Source organism: Ostrinia nubilalis, chromosome 6 (genome assembly GCF_963855985.1).
Source record: "Ostrinia nubilalis chromosome 6, ilOstNubi1.1, whole genome shotgun sequence".
Classification (NCBI taxonomy): Eukaryota; Metazoa; Arthropoda; class Insecta; order Lepidoptera; family Crambidae; genus Ostrinia; species Ostrinia nubilalis.
Window position 1 is genome coordinate 710,024 of NC_087093.1, and position 21,762 is coordinate 731,785.

Consider the following 21,762-nt stretch of genomic DNA (forward strand, 5'->3'; position numbering starts at 1 on the left):
TCGAAAAAGGCTGCACATGACTCCGGACACCACTCGCCGCGCCAGGGCACCATGTACTGTGCCGCTGCTTGCGTGGTCTTCCCATAGCTGCCACTGAGCAACTTGAGCTCGTACCGTCCATTCGGTAAAACCTTCATGACTCGATAAGGGCCTCGCATCCCCGGATCGAGTTTTCCTGTGGACTGGGAGTACTTGATGACGAACACCAGGTCATCGAGTTTAAACTGGCGAGGTGGGCGCCTAAGTCGGTTAGCATATTCGTCTTGTCGTTGTTTGTTGGCAGCCATCAGCTCGCTAGCCCGGCTCCGGCAAAGCTCACGCCACGCTTCTCTGTTAGGGTTGGTACCCTCAACAGCAACGTCACGAACCAGGTTTTGGATAAGTGGCGTGGTTCCATCGGTGCCAATCATCAAGTTTAAGGGTGAAGCCTGGGTAGTTTTCTGCTTGGTAATGTTGACAACCAATTGCAGCTTCCACAAGGTTTCGGACCAGGAGGAGGCTTTGTGGTTCACCTCAATCCGCAGCATGTTAAGAATGGTGCGGATGTATCGTTCCGCCTGACCGTTCGCGTGGTGCATTTCCGGTGTAATGTAGTGCAAATCACTCCCTAACTCAGTTATCCAGGTCACAAATTCTCCGGACTCAAACATTCGTCCCCTATCGGTAACAATCAACTTTGGGACTCCAAATAACGATACCGCTTGCATAAAAGCCCGTTTAAGCTCACCGACGTCTTGGCGGTAGATTGGGTATAACAGGCAAAATTTAGTGGAGGCATCCACTATAACCAAAATGAACTTGTACCCATTAGACACAGGGAGAGGACCCAAAGCGTCCACGTGAATCGTATGGAAAGGGGAATCGGGTTTTTCCCAAGACGTTATGCTCTGATTTGGAGATCTCGGTACTCGTTTCTTGGAGATGCACACTAAACAGTGCGCCACGTATTTGTTTACGAACTGTCGGAGTCCCGGGAACCAGAAATGTTTAAGGATCAAGTCGAGAGTTTTGTCGGCATTAATATGCCCGTGTTCGTCGTGAAATATTCTTAAAAGACTGAGCCTGTGCCCCTTGGGAATATAACATAGCAGACGAGCATCTTCGCCAACAGGAGAGTATTTGTAATACAAAAGGTCATTTTGCGTAACGTAACGTGTCGAGTCTAATTCGCCATCCCGCAACTGTTGTATCAACCCCTGTGTCTCATTATCCGCGGATTGTGCTATCTGGGCCCAATTACGCGGTCTTGAGACTTGGTTTGCTACAACAACTGAGGGGTTGCGGCTGAGGTAGTCGGCGTGTGGCATCATAATTCCCTTTCGATAGTCGATTGAAAAATTAAAATCTTGGAGGTAAATCCACCAACGCGCGACACGTGGCAGCAAGTCCTTTTTGCGCTCGGTGGCCTTCAAGGCATTACAGTCGGTAACTACTTTAAACTTTAGACCCACGAGGTAGTGTCGGAAGTGCTGCAGTGCCTTGACGACCGCCAGCGTTTCTAACTCGTATGAGTGGTATTTACTCTCGGCACCTTGAGTTGCCTTACTGAAGTATGCTACCACGTGCTTACTACCGTCGCTGTGTGTTTGTAACAGGACCGCGCCATACCCGACGCTGCTCGCGTCCGTATGGACTTCAGTTGGTAACTGAGGATCGAAGACTGCAAGGACAGGTTTGTTAGTAAGGATGGTAATCAACGTCTGACGGACATTTTCCTGATCTGGGCCCCACTTAAACTCGACATCTTTTTTGGTCAAACGGGCAACACATGCAGTTAGTGAGGCATAGTTTTTAATGTAACGACGGAAGTACCCTGCGAGCCCCAGAAACTGGCGTACTTGTCGTACGTTTTGAGGAACAGGCGAGTTCGCAAGGGCCTCGACCTTTCGTGGACTCGGCCTAACCTGACCCTGACTCACTACTCTCCCAAGATATTCGACCTCTGTTGCCAGAAACGTACACTTCCGCAGATTTATGGAAAATCCAGCGGCAGTGAGCGTCTGCAGAACCTCTTTCAGAAGAGAAATACCCTCGGAGACGGTGGAGCTCATAATCAGTACGTCATCAACATAGACTAGCACTTGACCTGCCTCCACAAAGCGTTGCAAGGTCTTGTTGATGATGCGTTGATACACAATAGGTGAGTTCGTCAATCCGTAAGGCATTTTGACATATTCATAGTGCCCTTCCGGCGTAACGAACCCAGTGAGATGGATTGACTGCTCATTTATCGGTATCTGGTGAAAACCGGTGGCCATGTCTAGGCTGGTGAAGTATTTATAGTTCCCCAGCCGATCAATATGGTCATCGATCAGGGGTAGAGGATACCGATCCTTGAGCGTCAATCGATTCAATGCCCTGAAGTCAACGCACAGACGGTCCGAACCATCTTTTTTCTTTACGAGTATGATCGGACTCGCATACTCAGATTTGGATTCTCTGATGATTCCTTTGTCCAAGAGATCGTCAATTATTTGGCGAACTCGAAGCTTTTCATCGTAGGAAAGTTTATAAGGTCGGTAGACAACCGGCGCGGAGCTTGTCAATTTTATTTCCATCTCACCCGTATTGACCGTGGTGGTGGCGGTACCAGCGATGAAAAACTCCGAGAACTCTCTTATTACTCCCATTAAGGAGTCGTAATCGTTTCCCGTGAGCGGCGTGTTAACTTCGGGAGATGGTTGACTCTGAACCGCGTTAATTTGGACTGAGGAGTCGTCAGACCTTGCCAAAAACTGTCTGTCTTTCGTGCGAATATACACGATGCCGTCACGATTAAGTATATCCGTTCCTACAATTATGGGCGCGTTCATGCATGAAGAAGGTACTACGATTAAGTCTGCTTCGATTGAGACTTGACTAAACTCAAGAGTAACGGTCACGTACGAGTTAGCTATTATCTCCTTGTCACTGACACCTTTTAAAACGCAATGAGTAGGTTTGGGTTGGCAGGAAAGGTATCTCAACACGTCGGATGAAATGAGTGACACGTTAAGCGCACCACTATCAATAATGGTATCCATGGGTATGCCATCGACCACAGCCACGACAACATCGCTGGTACTTGAACATTTCAAATCGTTCTCCGCACAAAGGTTGACATTTCGTTCATTTCGTGGTTGAGAACGATTTTTGGCAAAACAACTGTCCTCGAGGTGACCTGACTTCTTACAAAAAGTACAAGTGATGCCGCCAGCAGCGGCCGAAGTGGAGGGCCTCTCCGTATTACGTTTCGCGTGACAGTGACGGCTGATATGACCCTTCCGGCCACATGTAAAGCACTTTTGCTCGTTTCGATTTAGAATAGGTTGGGATGGGCGCTTGCTTGACGTAGAAGCTTGAGCTTCAGGCCTAGTTCGAGTCGGTTTGGTGTAAATTGACAAAAACGATACTATTGTCTCAGGGTTCAAGTTAGCGTTTGCCGCGGCTGCTCTTATTTGGGGGTTATCAATACCACGAATCACTATCAAGGTCATAAGGTCATCACTTAAACCGTTAACTATCCGTAAACGCAATATCGTACGGCGCGCGTATTCTGCGTAAGTTACGTATCTATCCGACGTTGTATTCATCGCCTCAAACAGTATATTGGCGTAGTCCAATTTACGTGGACATAACGGCTTAAATTCGCGCTTAAAATGTGTCCAGGTGCGCTCAGTGGTGACCCACTCGTTTAACCAAATCTTTGCGTCACCCTTGAGGCACGATCCAACACGCGAAAGACACTCGTGATCGCTCCAACCATTAGTCTCCTGGGCACGATCAACCTCTTCGCACCACACATCTATGTTGTGAATAGAGGGATCAAAATTTGAAATAAAATAGTTTTGTTGAGATCGTACTGGTTGCAGCGATCTAAGAGCATCAACAAGAGCCTTGGTTGGGTCGGTCATGCTCGATTCTAATTGATTTACTTGTGGTGTCGAAGTATTTGGCAAACTGATAGTTGTTCGTGTCTCATGGGTACGTACCTCAGGATCCGGTGTGCAGCACCTCGTCACATTTAATTGGGACGTATTCAACTCGCCCTCGACGGTATTGCTCGTGTTACGGGGATCACAACGCACTATCGTATCACCGGAGATGTCGGTTACGCGACTATTTTCGATTGAAGTTAAACGGTTCATTATTGAATTCAACGTGTTGTGAATCGAAACGTCCGTAACATTTTGCCTATTAGCGGAGCGGGACCTATCATCGCGACGATGACCACGACGTGACCGATCACGTCTTTCATCACGATCAAGACTTTTACTGCGTGTCCTGGTACGACGCCGTGATCGTCGTTTTGGCGTTCTCAAACGACTGCGTGAGCGGTATCGCGACCTATCACTAGAGCGACTACGAGAACGGTGTCGCGATCTACGACTGGATCCGCCAGCCATAACCAAAACACACGAAAACTAACCCGTGCACTAGATTCTGTTCCTCTTTTCGTGGGCTTGAGGTTTTATTATCCCACTTCTGATCTTAGAAATCAGGAGTGGAATTCTTTAAAAAAAACAAAACTTACAAACCGTTATTTATTAATTTTACTTAAAACAAAAATCACAATTTACACAACCAAAAATAACAATTTTCTTGATCAGAGAAACAGAATCAACTTATTTTACGTAACGCCTAGTATGCCTAACTATGAACTAAAACACTTCACCACCGATGTGCACGCTCCGAACGCTCGAAAAATAGTGAGTGCGCGGCGGCTTGGCACTCCTTTTATAAGCGGTCAGGCGGGTAGTTCGATCGCCTATAGGGGCGATTGCTTATAATACATATAATTAAAGAAATTGCTTACCTAATGTAGTTTAAATTCATTTCTTTGTAGAGTCTCAGTACGAAAACATCGTATATTTACATTAGTTCATTTCCAACGCCGAATAAATCATAATACAGCAAAAAACTAGAAAAACTTTTCCATACTACCACTGTACCATTCTGTTAATATTTGTGAGTTTCATTTGGACGTAATGTTATTTCTTGTTTATTTATGTGCCCAATCAATGCCTCTTTTGATTTCCTAATACACCAGCAGTATCTCAAGCAACCCATAAATTACATTATGCGTGTGTGAGTGAGTACCTAATCTGACGTTATTCGTTTAAAGTTTTCATATTACTTTTGTATGTTATATTGCTGACTGTATTACCTACATCTTACGAGTTTTCATTTAATTTTGTATTTAATAATATTGCTTAATATCTCCTTTGTAAGCAATAGGTTGCGCCCGCAATAACCAGGCTGATAACATAGTGAAATTATGTATTTTGTCCATAATTTGTAATATCGTAACTACTTAGTATTAATGTAATTTTGTTAATACTATTTTTGTAAATAAACGTGTTGTGCATTTGTGTATAATATCGTTTCATTTACCTAAATAAAATAAGTTTTCACACAGTCAAAAACACTAGGATTCTGAAAGTAAAATAAAGTTGAATTTTATAACGATTTGTAGTTAAGTTTGTGAGTTTATCATACACTCAAAGATGAAAAAAATCAACCAGGAAAGCCTGAAGAGGTTTAAAACAAGGATCTTATAGTAATAACGACAACTTGTCGAGCAATTTCAATTCTAGCAACCAACATCTCTGACTAATCCTCAATAACAACGTTGTGTAGTCGTGTGTAGACTAGTAATGAGTGGCTAGATAAGAACCTTGATGACATTCACGTGTCTACAATTTAATTGTCTTTAACTCGGGTACAAAACTATCAAATCAGTGATATATTTTTATAATACAGTTTTAGTTGTAACAATTCATGTCAGACCCCAACTATTGCCACAAGAAGTTTTCCAGTAGTTAAATCTGAATAGTTTGTATTTTAAAAGTGACCAGGTTTGAAATATTATGTAAGTACAAGTAGGTACTAATTAAAAAGTCATAGGACATTTTATTTGTAAAAGAAAATGTTGCAAGGACGATGCGTTGCGTAATTAACTATAGGTAGATACTAAAAAAATACCTGTAAGTAGAGGTTACCTCTAGCGCCTTACAAAAACATGCACTAAAAAGTAGAAAAATTATGTAATTACTTATTTAGGCACAAACCAGTTTTGTGACAAGAGGGATTGTTTTAAAAAACAGTTTAATTTAAAAAAATAGAGCACGATCACTCTTGTGAAGTCCTGTGATTGAGCGATCCTTGACTTCCTGGACACCATGTATAGATAAATAAACACAAGGAAAAAAAAAGTAAGTGTTAAAAGCCTAATTTTATTTATACCTACACTAAGTAGGTACCTTTATTAATTATACCTACACTAGGTATAATTAATCCAATAAATAAGGGAGTAGCCAACTTCAGCTGCGCAAATACTACTGTTCAGTCAAGATGTCAATCGTCCAAGCCAATGTAGTGTGGTGCATTGTTTTTGCGATTTTACCCAGTAAGTGCTTCAATCTATTTTAGCGAACGAAAATCCATTTATTAAGAGTGTAATAATACCTGCAGGGAAAAATCTTTTTTTGCCCGTCTCCCTCAAAAAACAACACATTTAACAATTCAAAATACTTATCGATTTTTTTTTATATGTTATCCCTATCAAAGAATCCCCGTAATGTTTTTTTTTGTGATTTTGCAGATGTCTTTGAGCAGACCTCAGGAGCGTACCTTCGGTGCTATCGTGGGTGAGAAATTAATTCATTATCATACCTAAGTATTAATACTTTTATTTTAACCCAAGTAAACAATGTCTGTACGATGCGGTAATGCATGTCAATGAACAGGTATTTAATTAGGTTCTCTACGTATTCATTCGTAAGGCTTTATTGACTAAACCCTGTTTATAATTAACAGCTCCTTCAACAACTACACTGAAGTTCCACTGACCAATCCCGACTCGCTCCTGACCGCCCGCAACCCCTGCATCGACAAAAAAAAATGGACCGTAATCGTAGGCAATGGATATAACAACGATGTCGAAAATGGTCCAGCAATAACCACACTGCTAACGAAATACAGTTCTCTGGGGACTGTCAATGCAGTTCTGCTGAACTGGTCCAAAGAATCCAAAGGCATAGGACTTTTAGGGATACTGAATTATCCCACTGCAGTCACTAATTCACTGATTGTAAGTATTAACGTTATCAAAGAAAATATGTGTTATGTAAATAATGTCCGCAATAGATACTTATTCAATAGGTATATTTATCATTCTTGAATATTTTCTAAGCAACACAGTACGGATACACATCAACCCAGTACTACCATTACTGTACTATCTGGATACCCGTTTGTAAATTTCTTCACTTTGTCACTTTTCACGTTACACACATCATTCACATTGTAACTTTAGTGAATAAAAATTCAAAAACTTCCTGATACCATTGCAGGTTGCCAAACAACTAGCCAAGGCAGTGATAAGATTGGTAGAGCTTGGGATGAGTAAAAAGATCCACTTCGTCGGACACTCTTTGGGTGCGCATCTATTAGGGCAGGCTGGACGTGAAACTATCAAACAGAGTTTGACCATACCAAGGTAGGTTGTAATTTTATTTTATTTTTGAAGCGGTGGAAATGCATGTAAATTACACCTGTAACCCTTTTTTTAAATAACAATATTAGTAATTTGTAAACACACACAAATTACTGATAGCCCCGTTAACTTCTCTCTCTCTCAATCAATTAATGCCTTTTCCTTTGATCCTCCTGAAATAAATTCTTACACGTTGCTCTCGTACATTTCCAGGCTCACTGGCCTGGACCCCGCGCGCGTGGGTTTCGACCCCTACTGGGCGTACCCGCCAGTGGACACCAGCAGCGCCGGCTTCGTGGACATCATCCACAGCGACTTCGGCGGCTACGGCCTGAACAAGTCCATCGGCCACGTGGACATATGGGTCAACTACGGACTCTACCTGCAAGGCATTAGGAGGCAGCCGGGGTGCAACAAGAGCTATACGCTTGAGGAGATTGGCAGTGGAGGAAGTATGATCATTTTACTGCATTACAAATGGCTCAAATCAAATCATCTTAGGCTTACATCGCAAATATAGCTTGCCCTTCCACCACTTCGGGGCAACATATGGGCTGGTGTTGTAAAGAAGTGGCGGAAAATCAGGCTGGTTTCTGTAAAAAAGTAGTCTGTTATTTTGAGAAAACTCGGTCTATCACAGAACACTATCGAATCTTAACATCGGGGATGATATTTTGATAGAGAGCAAACCCATCTGGTTGTACTGACAGCTGTCATTATCATTATCAGCATTGCAGGCGACTGCTGGATTACTCATAGTTGTATTTGTTTGTTATTTGACAGACAGATGCAGCCACGACCGCAGCTGGCAATATTACAGCGTTTCCCTGACCAGCACCAAACTGTTCGTGGCAGGGCCGGCTTGCAACTACTGCGACTGGCTCGCTCAGAACGGAATCTTCGTCAACGTAACCTATATAGGGCCGAAAGTTAATCTACAGTAAGTTACTATTTAATTTCAATGCAGATGAGGACAAATGATAAAATGATTTGTGTGAATTATGATAAGAAGCATATTTCTGTTCGAAATCATAATCTTACAAATTGTATTGCGATGCAATGATATACGGGCTGCATTAGTTCATGATTTTGATTTCAAAATTAAATGACACTAGAGCATGTTCATTTCATTTCAAGCAAGCATGTCTATGATTAAAAGCACTGATGTGAACACAGATATAAATCGTGGATGACGTAGGTCTGAACTAATTATCTTAAATTTTCAGGATAAAAGGCAACAGTTTCTTGACTACATCGGACACACAGCCGTGGGGCAAAGGAAAAAATGGACTTGTGCCCTAAGAATGAATTTCTTATTAATTAATGATAAATTTTTCATTAAAAGTCATTTCATGTTATCTTCTTTGTTATTACTCAAAGTATCCCACAGATTAGAGAGTATGTCTAAAGAAGTATCCGAAGAAGCAGATGTAAGCTACAAACAATATCTTTAGTCATAACCATCTTCTGCATTTACCCAGAAGATGCCTTCACTCGTACCTTGAAGGTCAAGAAGAACTTTTTTTTTCTGCTTCGCATCTGAACCCTTTGATTGAGTGAGACTGTGATCAACATCCAAAACAGCTCAGAGTGCATGATTCACTCTTTTAAGTACACCACACCACATAAGGTTGCTTAGTATATTTTAAATTAAGGAAACATTTCATTAAGTTTACACAATGGTTCCAAAAAATTAGTACCTAAGTGCCATGTTGTTGATTTTCACAATATAAAATACTAAACTTATCAACAATCAATCATGTAAAACAAAGAAAGTAATATTATATTTACCGTAGACAAAAGAAAAAAGCAGTAAATAAGTATTGGTATTCATTCAATGACTCTACATAAACCGCAAATAAGCACACAAAGCATTTTCTCTGAATAAGCCATTCGTCAACGGTGCACCGCATTAAAGTAACTTATATCGTTTTCACTTTACATTATACTTACATACACTTAAATCATGTTTATGTTGTTGGTATAATGCAAATGATTACTACGCATCCAAATCAAGTAAATATTGCAAGATTCTTGCTTATGCAAATCCAATTAATTTACGGTAGGTAATCTTTATTTCACGTTCATCCAGGAAGAAAAGAGCAAGAAAGATTCGAACCTACTGTATCGCAAAAGACAATATTTTTAAGAAGGAATATAAGAAAATTCATACAAGGGCAATCCCAAAGTCCGACTCTATCAAAACTGTTTTATTAGTTTGACTAGTCCTACCTCTCATTTGCCTTCGAAGTAATTTTTACGGTTTTATAAGTGTCAGTAAATGGACTCAATTAAAGGCTATCATCTTCTACCGTATTTAAGAACGAATACTAGACCCTGATGAGATATACATATGTAGGACCTACAACAACTTTTACTATGGGAGTTGTTGAAAATCTGGGCTATATTCTTACGATAATTCAGTAATGCTTGCATCAACCTACATATTATTACCGTCGAGTTCTAATTACAGTAAGTAGGTGCCTATATTTTAATCAGGTTCTAACTTAATAACATCGAATCAGAAATGGAATTTCTTAGTCTATATTTAATTTTCTCATGGCATAGGTAATAACTCCAGTGATATTACATTACTCAAGATGAAAACCCAAGATGATAAGCCAACCATTTAAACTACGCCTTACTTTAAACCATAGCAATTATTGTTAACTACAGCATTTAAGCGACCAGCAACACAATCGAATTATTGCATTACTAGTAACACAGATCTAGCCTCAAATCTAAGATAAAGTAATATTAGATTTACAGGTAAACTGCGCTAGGGTATGGCGTGGCGATTGCGACAGTCCCTAATAGTGAAGGCGAAACCGGTTGATTGAATGCAAGTGTGATGCCAGGAAAGGTTAGCAACTCCTCGATTTCCTTAGGAAATACTCGTAAATGGATATTAAGTATCCTTTAGATGTGTTTTCATTGCAATACCAAAATAAAGAGACGCTGCTGTATTGAGAATTATGTTGACATTAAACTAGCAGCTAAATAATTATTAAAAGCAACAGAAATGCATATACACACGTAATAAATGCGTTAAGAAGACCGTCTAAATTAGCTCATTTCAACTTTTGTATTTCTCAAGACTGTTTTTAAAGAGCAGCTCTGCATTCGTTTGTCTTTCATAATAAGTGAAATGTGCCTGGTAGATAGGATACACGACAAGTATAAAAATCTATTATATAAAAGAAAGTCGTGTTAGTTACTTCGCTTATAACTCAAGAACGGCTGAACCGATTTAGCTGAAAATTGTCAGGGAGGTAGTTTAGAGCCAGGAGAAGGACATAGGATACTTTTTATCCCGTTATTTATTGCCATTAAGGCGGAACAAAGTTCGCCGGGTCAGCTAGTCTATATATAAAAGAAAGTCGTGTTAGTTACTCCACTTATAACTCAAGAACGGCTGAACCGATTTAGCTGAAAATTGTCAGGGAGGTAGTTTAGAGCCAGGAGAAGGACATAGGATACTTTTTATCCCGTTCGAAATTTAAAAAAAAAAGTCTGCTTATTTATTGCCATTAAGGCGGAACAAAGTTCGCCGGGTCAGCTAGTTAGATATAGATTTACGTACTCGTACAAGATTTATAGAAGGTAATTGTTAGAGTTTCAGTAATATCTGTAAGAAGTTTGTTGAACTGCAATGTTAAAACAGCAGGTAACTTTTAGCCGATTTTTATTTAAGCACTTGTGAAATTAAGAGCTACTAGTGGTACGGATTGCATGTACCTTACGTGGTATGATTGCTAAAGCTAACGGAGTTGGCGACTCTGTGAACGGCCTACCAAATAGCTCCAACATAAAGGCTCCAACAAAAAGCGTGACGCCGCCGTTCTAATACAATTTGATATCGGCGAACTGTCTGTTTGACAAGCACTGCTATATTGAACCTGAAAGCACCTTCCTCTACCTTCTAATCAAAAACTTGAAATAGTGAATGAAAGTCAAAATAACATAGATAACAAAATAATATCATAAAGAAACTTTAAAGAAAGGGTGAGAGGCCTATTAGATAATAAAGAATATAATTTAATTGTATGTGTTCGTAAGTTGTTTTACATTTTCAACCAACTGTAACAAACTCACGTGTCTTTTGTACAGCAAAGTGAGCGATCAATCATCTCTTCTGAGCGGTGGACGCTTACATTTAGGCACAAAAGAGCAGAAAATGTTTTAGTCACAATGATGACTTTGTAAATTATCTCGAGGTCACAACAACATCAATTCTTCTGTAACTGGCTATTACCTAACAAATAAATCTGTAAATAGCTTTTGTCTGTGCAATTTGCTATGTTCAAATGTAAATTGTTTAAAGATATTATGGCACCAGAGTTTTGAGTGCCTCCAAAATCGCAAAATGAAAATAATTATTTCAGTATCTCTCACTATAGGCCTTATACAGAAGCTCAAAGTTGCACAGCGTGCTATGGAGAGGGCTATGCTTGGTGTTTCTTTGCGAGATCGAATCAGAAATGAGGAGATCCGTAAACGAACCAAAGTCGCTGACATAGCCCGACGTATTAGCAAGCTGAAGTGGCAATGGGCAGGGCACATAGTACGCAGAACTGACGGCCGATGGGGCAGAAAGGTTCTGGAATGGAGGCCGCGTACCGGAAAACGCAGCGTGGGATGTCCACCTACAAGGTAGACCGACGACATCGTAAAGGTAGCAGGGAAGCGCTGGACGCAGGCCGCTACCAATCGATCAACATGGAAAGCATTGGGGGAGGCCTATGTTCAGCAGTGGACGTCCTGTGGCTGAAATGATGATGATGATGATGTATCATCGAGAACGATAATATCCTCTTATCAACCTGTCTCTACCATTAAGACTGGGTTCACAAACAGATTTCAAATGAGAAGGAAAATAAACTTAAAGTGTCATTTATTGGTAAGCGAGTGATTTTTAATACGCAATAGTATATTAAAAAACTTAGAAAACTAAACAACCAAACGACCATCACCATAGGAACACCCTATGTTTTATTAGGGTGCTTTTACGGTTCATCTCTAGAAATAAATCTGCTAACCATACTAAAGAAGTATTAAGTTCCTTTCCTTCCTACTGCTAGCCCAATAGGGAATAACAGTCCGTGTCGAAACGCGCATGCATTTTCATTATCAAATTAATCAGTCAGCCGCACCCGCAGACGCGCGCGTTCGCCGCGGCACGGACAAAGCGCGGGAAATATTTTAAAATTTTAATTCGATTTTCAAATATTTCAAACAATTTTTTTTTAAAGAAATAAAAATAAAACGAATAGCGAATTACAATAAAATATAATAATAAACCTTCTTTGATTGAGTGAATAAAAATAATGTCATAAAAAAATTGTGATGCGTACGTTTTTAATAATAAACGCACTGGCAACCACAATCGCGGCGGAACTGAAATAAAAGTTAATAAGTTAATCCCACGTTAATAAAGTGAAAATTAAAAGAAATTAAAAATGTGGTCTCATGTAGCAGCTTTATTTTTATCACTGAGTAAGTATTGATTGATTAAATTAAAATAGCTTTATGCACTGTCGTCTTTACTTCTCTTTGTGATTTGTCGAATATGCAAATTGTATTGTGTTATTGTTTCGACGGACGAAATGTTATTGACCTTATCGGTAAGACAGTTCTCAATTTAAAATTAAAAAATATATTTTTATTATGGGGGTCTTTAAACTAAAGCTAAATGTAAAAATTTCTTAAGATTATATCAATTTCTCAATCTGCAATAAAAATAGGAAGTAATATGTTTTAATTAATTTAAGGTAGACATGGACATGTAATTTATAACTTCAAATTAATTAATTATCTTTTACGTTTGTCATAAGTTCATAACCATAACTCATCGACGTAACTGTCCAGAAAAATATAACAATAAAAAATCATTCGATATGTACCATTATTCGTAGAATATAAATCATTATATTTTTTGCATTGCTCAAATTGTGTATTTCAACATTTCAGGTGCACTCCATGTGACACGGACACACGCAGCAAATCTACGATGTTATAAAGGGTATGATTAAATTCAATAACCCACGCCATTAATATTCTGTCTTACAAATTGAGAACAATTAAAACAAACCCACATAATAACTCCCATATCATAAAAAACATAACTCCCAATCTAATAGCACTAGTGATAAAGTACTTAGTACAGAATTAGCCATTACTTTTCCTGTAAAATTTAAATTTCCCTCTGTTGATAAATGTTGTGAACGAAATGTTTGTGCGTTTGAATAAAAGATAGAGAGAGATGAGATGCGAGATCGAACAGAATTATCACAAGCTTAAAAACAACCAGTCAAAAAGTACAAAAATGACAATGACACGAATTTGGTCTTTACAAATCTATAGGCCGAAAGAGTATAAAGGTGGAATTAGGATCGTTCGCAACAATAAGCATGAAAACAGTGTTATGGGACCGTTGCCGGTGTTTACTTATCCTATAAAAGAATCAAATATTGCAATGGGATCGCTACGGGCTGCCAGTGTAATTTTCTAGAGCCCTCCGCCGGCACTTTATAAAACTAGGAAACAGGCGTCGATATTTTGACTGACATTTTTGGTGACCCGGATTTTGGCCAAAGAATAGTCGAGAGTTCACCTGACAGCGACAGCACCAACGTAATCACCTTAAAGATGCAGGAAGAGCGCGCTTATCTCGTGATTTGACATTTATTTTCACACCCGGTATGCGGCTTTACTGGTGCCATTATCAATAAAAGTGAAGTACCGAGCTTCCTCATCCCTGAGCGATGTGTCGCTTTCTCTTCGATGGCATTGACATTTGCAGCCGCAACAAAGAGGAACGATCGCATATTGCACAGGTCACAGGCACTAGGCAGTAGGCGCACACCGTTGATTTTACGTCGGCCGATAGTTTAGTCGGGCTGTTGATCAGTATGGGCATGTATGGGAGTGCGCACACTACGCCGATTCGATTTTGCCGATTCTTCATACAATTTGAAATCGGGCACAACTATCGGCCAACTAAAAATCAACAGTGTGCGCCTACTCTAAAACTGCATTGGTAGAATGTGTAGCTTGATATGCCGCCTTCTGTACCAATGCATAGAGTTTTTTCTATCGTCTTTGTTTATATTGCGAATATTTTGTAAAATATTTATTAGATTGTAAAACTTAAATTAATTTTACAAGGCAAAACATGAACCCTGTGGGAAAAGAAGAACAGTAGAGTTGTGTACCTTTGGGAATAACCCCTATTTTTCACGCGGACCTGGCGCATAGAATCAAGAAATGGAATTGAATTAAATCAATTACCTACAAAATATGAGTATAAAGTTAAGTTGTCTGAAAGTCTTTCGATTTAAAGAATATATGCCATGTAGAACAGTCAATTTAAAACTGAAATCATCTTTAGATGTATTGCCTTAGATTACATTGCTCTTGTTTGTTTAACAAAATGCTTATTTCGCCAATAGACGCCTACTGCAAATTATATAGCTTGTTTACATCGTATAAACCGTATTGCCCATCTCCCCGACCATAGCGATGTTATGTCAACCGGCACAAGGCCAGTGCAACTGGATTTTCGGCGCATTGCCCTCTCAACGTTGCATAACACCGATCAAAGGCTTGATGGAATAACAAAAACTGCTTGATCTTCCTTAATCAAGCGTGGACGGCCGAAAGACGCATGACGTGATTTAGGTCGCGGTGAGAACTGGGTACCTATAACATGGGTGCTCTAGGTTGAAGTCTGTTACAGGGACTGTTCTAGAGTACACCATAGGCCTGTGTCCCTACACGATTAAAATTGTTACATACGCTATTGATTCTATTCCGGAATTTTAATTTAACTCTCACTTATAATACCTAAACCGCTTTTGATGTGCGTAATGTCTCTACCATATACTGATTAGTAAATAAGTTTGTATTGTAGTAAGAATTACCATGTTGGCATAATTACCTAATTCTTTGCTGTCTTAAAGATCAATAAAGATGAAATAATTTGGCAATAAGAAGGGAAACTATACCAAGGTCAATTGCATGGGTTTTTGGCACATGGTAGGTATCGTTACATAAGTGATCGGCAATTTCCTTCGCTATAACGAAACGATACCGGTTCTTTGTCGATCCAATAACAACTAAATAAGACCTCCAAGCCTACTCAAGCAACTTAATAAGAAAATTAGCACAATGCATGGACGGCATAGCTCGCAGAATTGCTAAAATCAAGTGGCAGTGGGCGGGGCACATAGCTCGTAGAGACGATGGCCGTTGGGGCAGGAAAGTTCTCGAGTGGCGACCACGGGCTGGAAGACGTAGCGTGGGCAGGCCTCCTACTAGGTGGACCGATGATCTGGTAAAGGTCGCGGGAAGAGCCTGGATGCGGGCAGCGCAGGACCGTTCATTGTGGAAAACCTTGGGGGAGGCCTTTGTCCAGCAGTGGACGTCATTTGGCTGAAACGATGGACGGCATAGTCGTTCAGGTATTGCTAGATGTGCAAATAGTCTGATGAGCACGAGGAAACCCTTACCCGGTGCAAGGTGTGATCTTTTTAAAGACATATGCAACTCTCTCAGATCTCAATTTAAAGACAATAGTAATGTCTTTATTCCCTCACACTTACTTCTTTATTTAAGTTTCCTATTTATACACGGAATTTAAAAATATGTAACTAGTTTTAATTTAGCTCGTGGGTTGATTACATTTTTAATTGTCGCTTGCACATTCTAAGTCACCAGATCACCAAAAAACTGGAGCAGTGAGATCTACTATCATCAACACGTGACGCTATTACCATAATTCGATACTTACCCGTGTATTTGGGGTAAACCGATATGGATGGTGTTTTAAGATAATAATGTACATTATTATTTAGGTGCGTTAGTATTCAGGTTTCCTTTTACCTACCGATAATTAGAAAACTTGAATGGAATCACTCTATGAAAGAGCGTAAAATGCTTAAAAACCGGGCTTGAAATTGACCCGGATACTTATTACAAATACTTAATATCCTGTGTTTTATAACAGTAGGTAGCTAAAAAGTTTCGTAGGTAATCTAAGGATTATTTTAGCGAAGTATCTACCTAATGACATTCGGTAGACTTCGATCGATTCCTGATTTAAGGAATGTTAATGAAATCATTGATTTTATTTTCTGTCCTGAGCACCTGAATGTATGCACCTAGACCTACATACCATTCATCGGAGATACTCGCAGTTTCGGATCTTACCAAACATTTTTAACGTTATCTATGTATAGTAGGAATTGTATAAAATTACCTAACGTTTCCTTTCCATTCATAATAATCGTTCAGGCATGGATCCTTGTACAATATTTCAAACATTATAGGTATTCGTGCTACTTAAATTGTCTTAAAGTTCTTACCTACGAGAAAATCACACGGTCCTATGAGACTAGAAACCGAAATTCGAGGATACAATTTCATTGTGCGAGATTTTTTCAATCACTTCTAGGTAAATAAATAAAGAATTTCATAAAAATAATTATTTAGGTTGCTAATGCCCGTTTTCACCATCAATCCCTATAATTATTAAGTGACCCCTATGGTAACACTTATCAGGAATTTTGTTTTCATAGGGGTCACTTAAAAATTTTAGATTGATGGTGAAAACACGGGCATATGACAAGTTTTATTTACGACAAGATAGTAAGGGGCATCTGTAGGTACTTCATGACTACCAAACTGCTTTCGAGTTGTCTCTTCAGTTAGTAGGTATATCGTATTTAATTGTTATTATCGTAATAAAATACAACATTTAATGACTTTAATACTTCGTAATTGTTAGTGAACTGTAATATAATCGGGATTCTTGCTTATTTTTATAACAACCACCTTCACGTGTCTTCCTCGTTTTGATAAACTGCCGACCGTGTCGAAATAGCATCAAGTTTTTATTATTATCAAAATGTCTCCTTAAATAGTCATAAAATAATTTCGCTGTATCATGATGCGTACCACCCACATAATAGAATTAAGTGTTTAATGTATGTAATCCGTGCGTATTTCGGATCTTGTAGCGACTCTACAATAGGTACAATGAGTCTACGTGTAGCGAAGGAAGTCTGAATTACACAAGCTATAAATTGTAAAAAATCATTAATCGTCAATGGTTTATTTATTATACGTCCGTTTCAGATAAAATAATTATTTTGAGGCCAAGTAATACAGACAAAAAATTAAAAGGCGCTTTAAAATCACGAAACCTGTATTTTGTATGTTGAAGCTTACTATTTTTTCTACGATTTTCATATTCATAACAATATGCTAGTAATAAATATACTAATAACGACTGCTCTTAACGAAACCTCATGCCTTCTTATAAAGCTTTACTCAAGACTATTATAGTATAAATAACAATAACATTTCCCCCAATTCATTAACACAAATACATAGGTACACTCGAAAAACATAACCTTCCTGCTGTGTCAGTCGGGTAAAAATACAACATCGTGTTTACGCACGCATCCGAACGGAGCGAATCAATCACGTCCACGATTTTTGCCCATACCTACTGTCGATATATTACTGCAAGTGGGTCGCCGACCCCATATCTAGTGGGCAGCCAAGCCACATCATGCTCTGCTAGCGATTGTCTGGTTTACCCATTACTACAACCTGCATTATACTAAAAAAAGTTGTCGACGTTGTTGGAAAACGCACGCAAGACTCTACCATCACCTGTCCTAATAAACGAAACAAGTAAATAGATTACCTGTAACGAGTTTGCCTAATGTAATAAGTAAATCATCCATTCATAATCGAAGAAAATGTCGGTTTTCGATCCTGTCGAAGTTGGCTGCCAACTTCGCCAAAATATGCTAAGAATGTTAGAATAAAACTAGTAAAAGTTAGGACGTTTAGCTGGTACATTACCTTATCAATGCTTGCTACTCCCATATTGGTATCAGAAACAAGACAGCAACAAAAAAGCTGACGATGCTTTTGGTGCCAAAACACATAAAACCTGTATTGTTATGTTAGAGGCGTATACCTAATTAGAGATGCAACCCGCATTGCAAGAACTCATTGATTTTAAATTTCCGTCAGTTCAGCGAAACATTGGCAACTTTACATTGTCGTGAAACTACGTCCGAATCACCTGACAAGCACTCTGAACTTGCATAGAAATCAATAGTTTTCCTGGAAAAGTATCTAAACATCGCAGTCCTCACCGAGCCCCCAAGAGGTCTCGTAAGCAGCCATCTTGCAACATCATGGCTGGCCGGCAGCGTGACATGAATCGGATATCGTGTCGGACCCAAGTTCACCCAGTGGCCTCGATTTGCGAAACTAACATTAGAACCTATATGACACGCAAAAATCTTGTTATGTAATCTAAATGACCTCCAGTATTTTTAGAACATATTGTATCAAACAGGACAGGAAAATAAAAATAAAAAGCATTTTTAAATAATTATTTAGTAGAGGCCTATCTTAATCATTATATTTCAATAGGAAGGTTAATACAAAAAATATCACAATTTAAATGCGACTGCAAATACGGCCTCAGATGAGATATGATATTTATAAATAATCAGTTTCCTAAATGGTACCAACCTACATTTATAAACCTTCAACCAACGTGTTTCAAATAAAGTTTCCTTCTACGTAAATCGCAGCGGATAAGGAACATAATCGCCACATTGACCTAACTTTATGTACAGTCACGGAATGAAAAGGTTCGTCAGTTTTCAAATTGATTCCTTCAACGAATCGCGAGCACATATTACCTTTTGAAACTATGTTACAGAATAATCTCGAGTTAGAGAAAATAATCTTTATCTGTTCGCCAGTAAAGTTCAAAATTATTCAGATCAAAGTTGTTTGACGATTTATCTTGTCAAGAAGATTATTATGATTGATAAACTAAAACCTTCTTGTTGGTTCAACCTGCCATTATTATTAAAATTTTCTATTAAATATAAAAAAACTATTGTCAATTGGTCAATGTCATCATTGCATTGCATGGGATAGAAAAATAAACAAGCAAAACCTTATTTGTTAGCAAACGTCATATTTATTTAAATGTTAGCAGCACTGTTTCTTGCACTGTTATGTTGGTAGCTTTGAATCTTACAGTGTGCAAGCGAAAATCGACACTAAGGTGACGAACCTTTTCATTCTGCGACTGTACACTTAGCTTTATCTATTTAGAGAAGTCTCCTTCCTACATCAAAAATAACGATAACACGTCTACCACCTGCCTAGCACATAAAAATGAAATCTAAAGTAGGTAGTCGTATTTACAGTCTACAGAACAATTACATTTTCAATTCACAGGTCACTAGACAACTACCTGACAACGCCTCTAGAGGAGCCTCTGGCCGTAGCCTACTCATCTTGCATCGACACCTCGCTACCAACGGTTGTGTACACCTTCGGCTACCGCGGCCGGGTCGGCGGGCCGGCCACGACCGCCGTGCTGACCGCCTACCTAAACACCAGGAAGAGGAACGTGCTGCTGCTGGACTGGGAGAACGAGGCCAAGAGTGGGGCGCTGGGAATAGCGCTGGGGTACACGTTATTTGCCGTGCCTAATGCTAAAAAGGTAAGATCTCTACATTTCATTGCTCAATCTTGATTTAAGTTATTAAAGAATAGACAACCTTTTAATTTGTCCCTCAATCCTAATGAAGTAGAAGGGAGTATATCACAGCAGTAAGTATACAAGTGACTATTCAGACAAGGTGTGATTTATTTATTAGGTGATGAAAGGAAACTAAAATAAATAATAATTTAACTGGAGTCCACTTTGATCACCCCGGTCATCTTATCCATGGGTGATCAAAGGACACCAAATTGTCGCTTGGAATCCACTTTGATCACCTGGGTGAAAAGAAGAGTAGGTAATCTTTCGAGTCTTTATATGCCATTCATGTAGGCAATTACTTAGCACTAGTGCAATGTATTTTTTTAATAAAGTGCACGTTGGTTTCCAGGTCGGTGAAGAACTAGGAAACTCATTGGTGAGACTGGCGAAGGCCGGATTAAACACGACTCAAATACATCTGGTGGGCCACTCGCTTGGGGCACACGTCATGGCGTACGCAGGCAAGCGCTCCAGGGAGCGAGGATATGTAGTTTCCAGGTATACTTTTGCCTACATTTTATGATGGACAGTATCAGATGTAAACCAGGGTTTGAATTTGGTGGGTTAACCCGGCCTGGTCGGCTTTTGCGGCTACAACTGGGCGGCCACCTCTTTCCTGGTGACCGAATCGTCTAATTTAGAGATCACCTCTGGTGATCTTGGTGATATCATATCACATCTTCAAAAATATCACATCTTGAAGCCACGATAGCCGAACGGTGAAGGGGTCGGACAGGCCTAGTCGTAATCCGGAGAACGCGGGTTCGGACCCCGCCGCCGCTCGACTATTGTGGTGAGCTCACTCGTGATACAAGCATATTTAGCTTAGTTAGTGCGAGGGGCTAACGGGATTATTAGTAATTTTTGTAATAAAAAAATGCTAATAATCTTTAAAAAAATATCTATTGTCCAGGATAACCGGCCTGGACCCGGCGCGCGCGCTATTCGAGGGCTCATTCGCGCTGCAGAGCGGGCTAGACCGCACGTGCGCGCGCTTCGTGGACGTCGTGCACAGCGACCCCGGCGGCTACGGCGCCGCCGCCGCCGCCGGCACCGTCGACTTCTGGCCCAACTACGTCGGCAGCGGCGGCACGCAGCCCGGCTGTCCGACCGGCGACTTCGAGATGTTTAGCGCGGAAGGTATTTTGTAAAAACCACAATCTAGATTTCAGTTTTTTTGTCATCCCATTCATTGAGAATTTTGCTAATAAGACCAAAAGTTCTATGGCAAGATGATAAATAAGCTGCCGAATAGGCAAGGAAGCCTGAGTCCAGGCTCAGTCTTCCAGCTTAATGTTCAAAGAGAAAGGGTGTGACGGATGATAGCATCTAATTTTGAAGTCAAAACAGGATGATTCCAGAACGGTGATGAGCGCAAATAGCATGAGTGACTCTAGTTCAATTAGCTGTCGGCCTAGCATCCAATTAGCTAGCTACTTTAACCAGATGGCTGCAAGGCTGCAACACACTTGAGAGTAGTTTTATATGGGCCTCAATAATGTTTCTCAATGCTCCTGCACATCATTTTAGACCTGTGCAGCCACGACCGCGCGTGGCGCTATTTCGTGGAGGCCATCGCGGCGCCCACGGCCTTCCCTGCCGCCGCCGCTCCCAGCCTGGAGGGCTGGCTCGCGAGGGATGGACAGACCTCCGACACCATCTACCTGGGCGACTTGACTAGCACACGGTGAGA

The 21,762-nt window shown here is 40.0% G+C and overlaps 1 protein-coding gene and 1 pseudogene across 1 annotated transcript; both read left to right on the top strand.

Annotated features, from left to right (window-relative positions):
- Positions 1 to 6,314: 6,314 nt before the first annotated feature.
- LOC135072866 (inactive pancreatic lipase-related protein 1-like) lies at positions 6,315 to 8,835 on the top strand. Its single transcript, XM_063966905.1, has 7 exons — positions 6,315 to 6,388; positions 6,584 to 6,629; positions 6,799 to 7,072; positions 7,335 to 7,480; positions 7,691 to 7,929; positions 8,261 to 8,417; positions 8,704 to 8,835. Exons 1-7 carry the CDS (start codon positions 6,334 to 6,336, stop codon positions 8,777 to 8,779), a joined length of 993 nt encoding a protein of 330 aa, XP_063822975.1. The 5' UTR covers positions 6,315 to 6,333; the 3' UTR covers positions 8,780 to 8,835.
- A 4,094-nt stretch (positions 8,836 to 12,929) lies between these two features.
- On the top strand, positions 12,930 to 21,760 carry LOC135072779 (lipase member H-B-like; annotated as a pseudogene).
- The last annotated feature ends 2 nt before the right edge of the window (positions 21,761 to 21,762 follow it).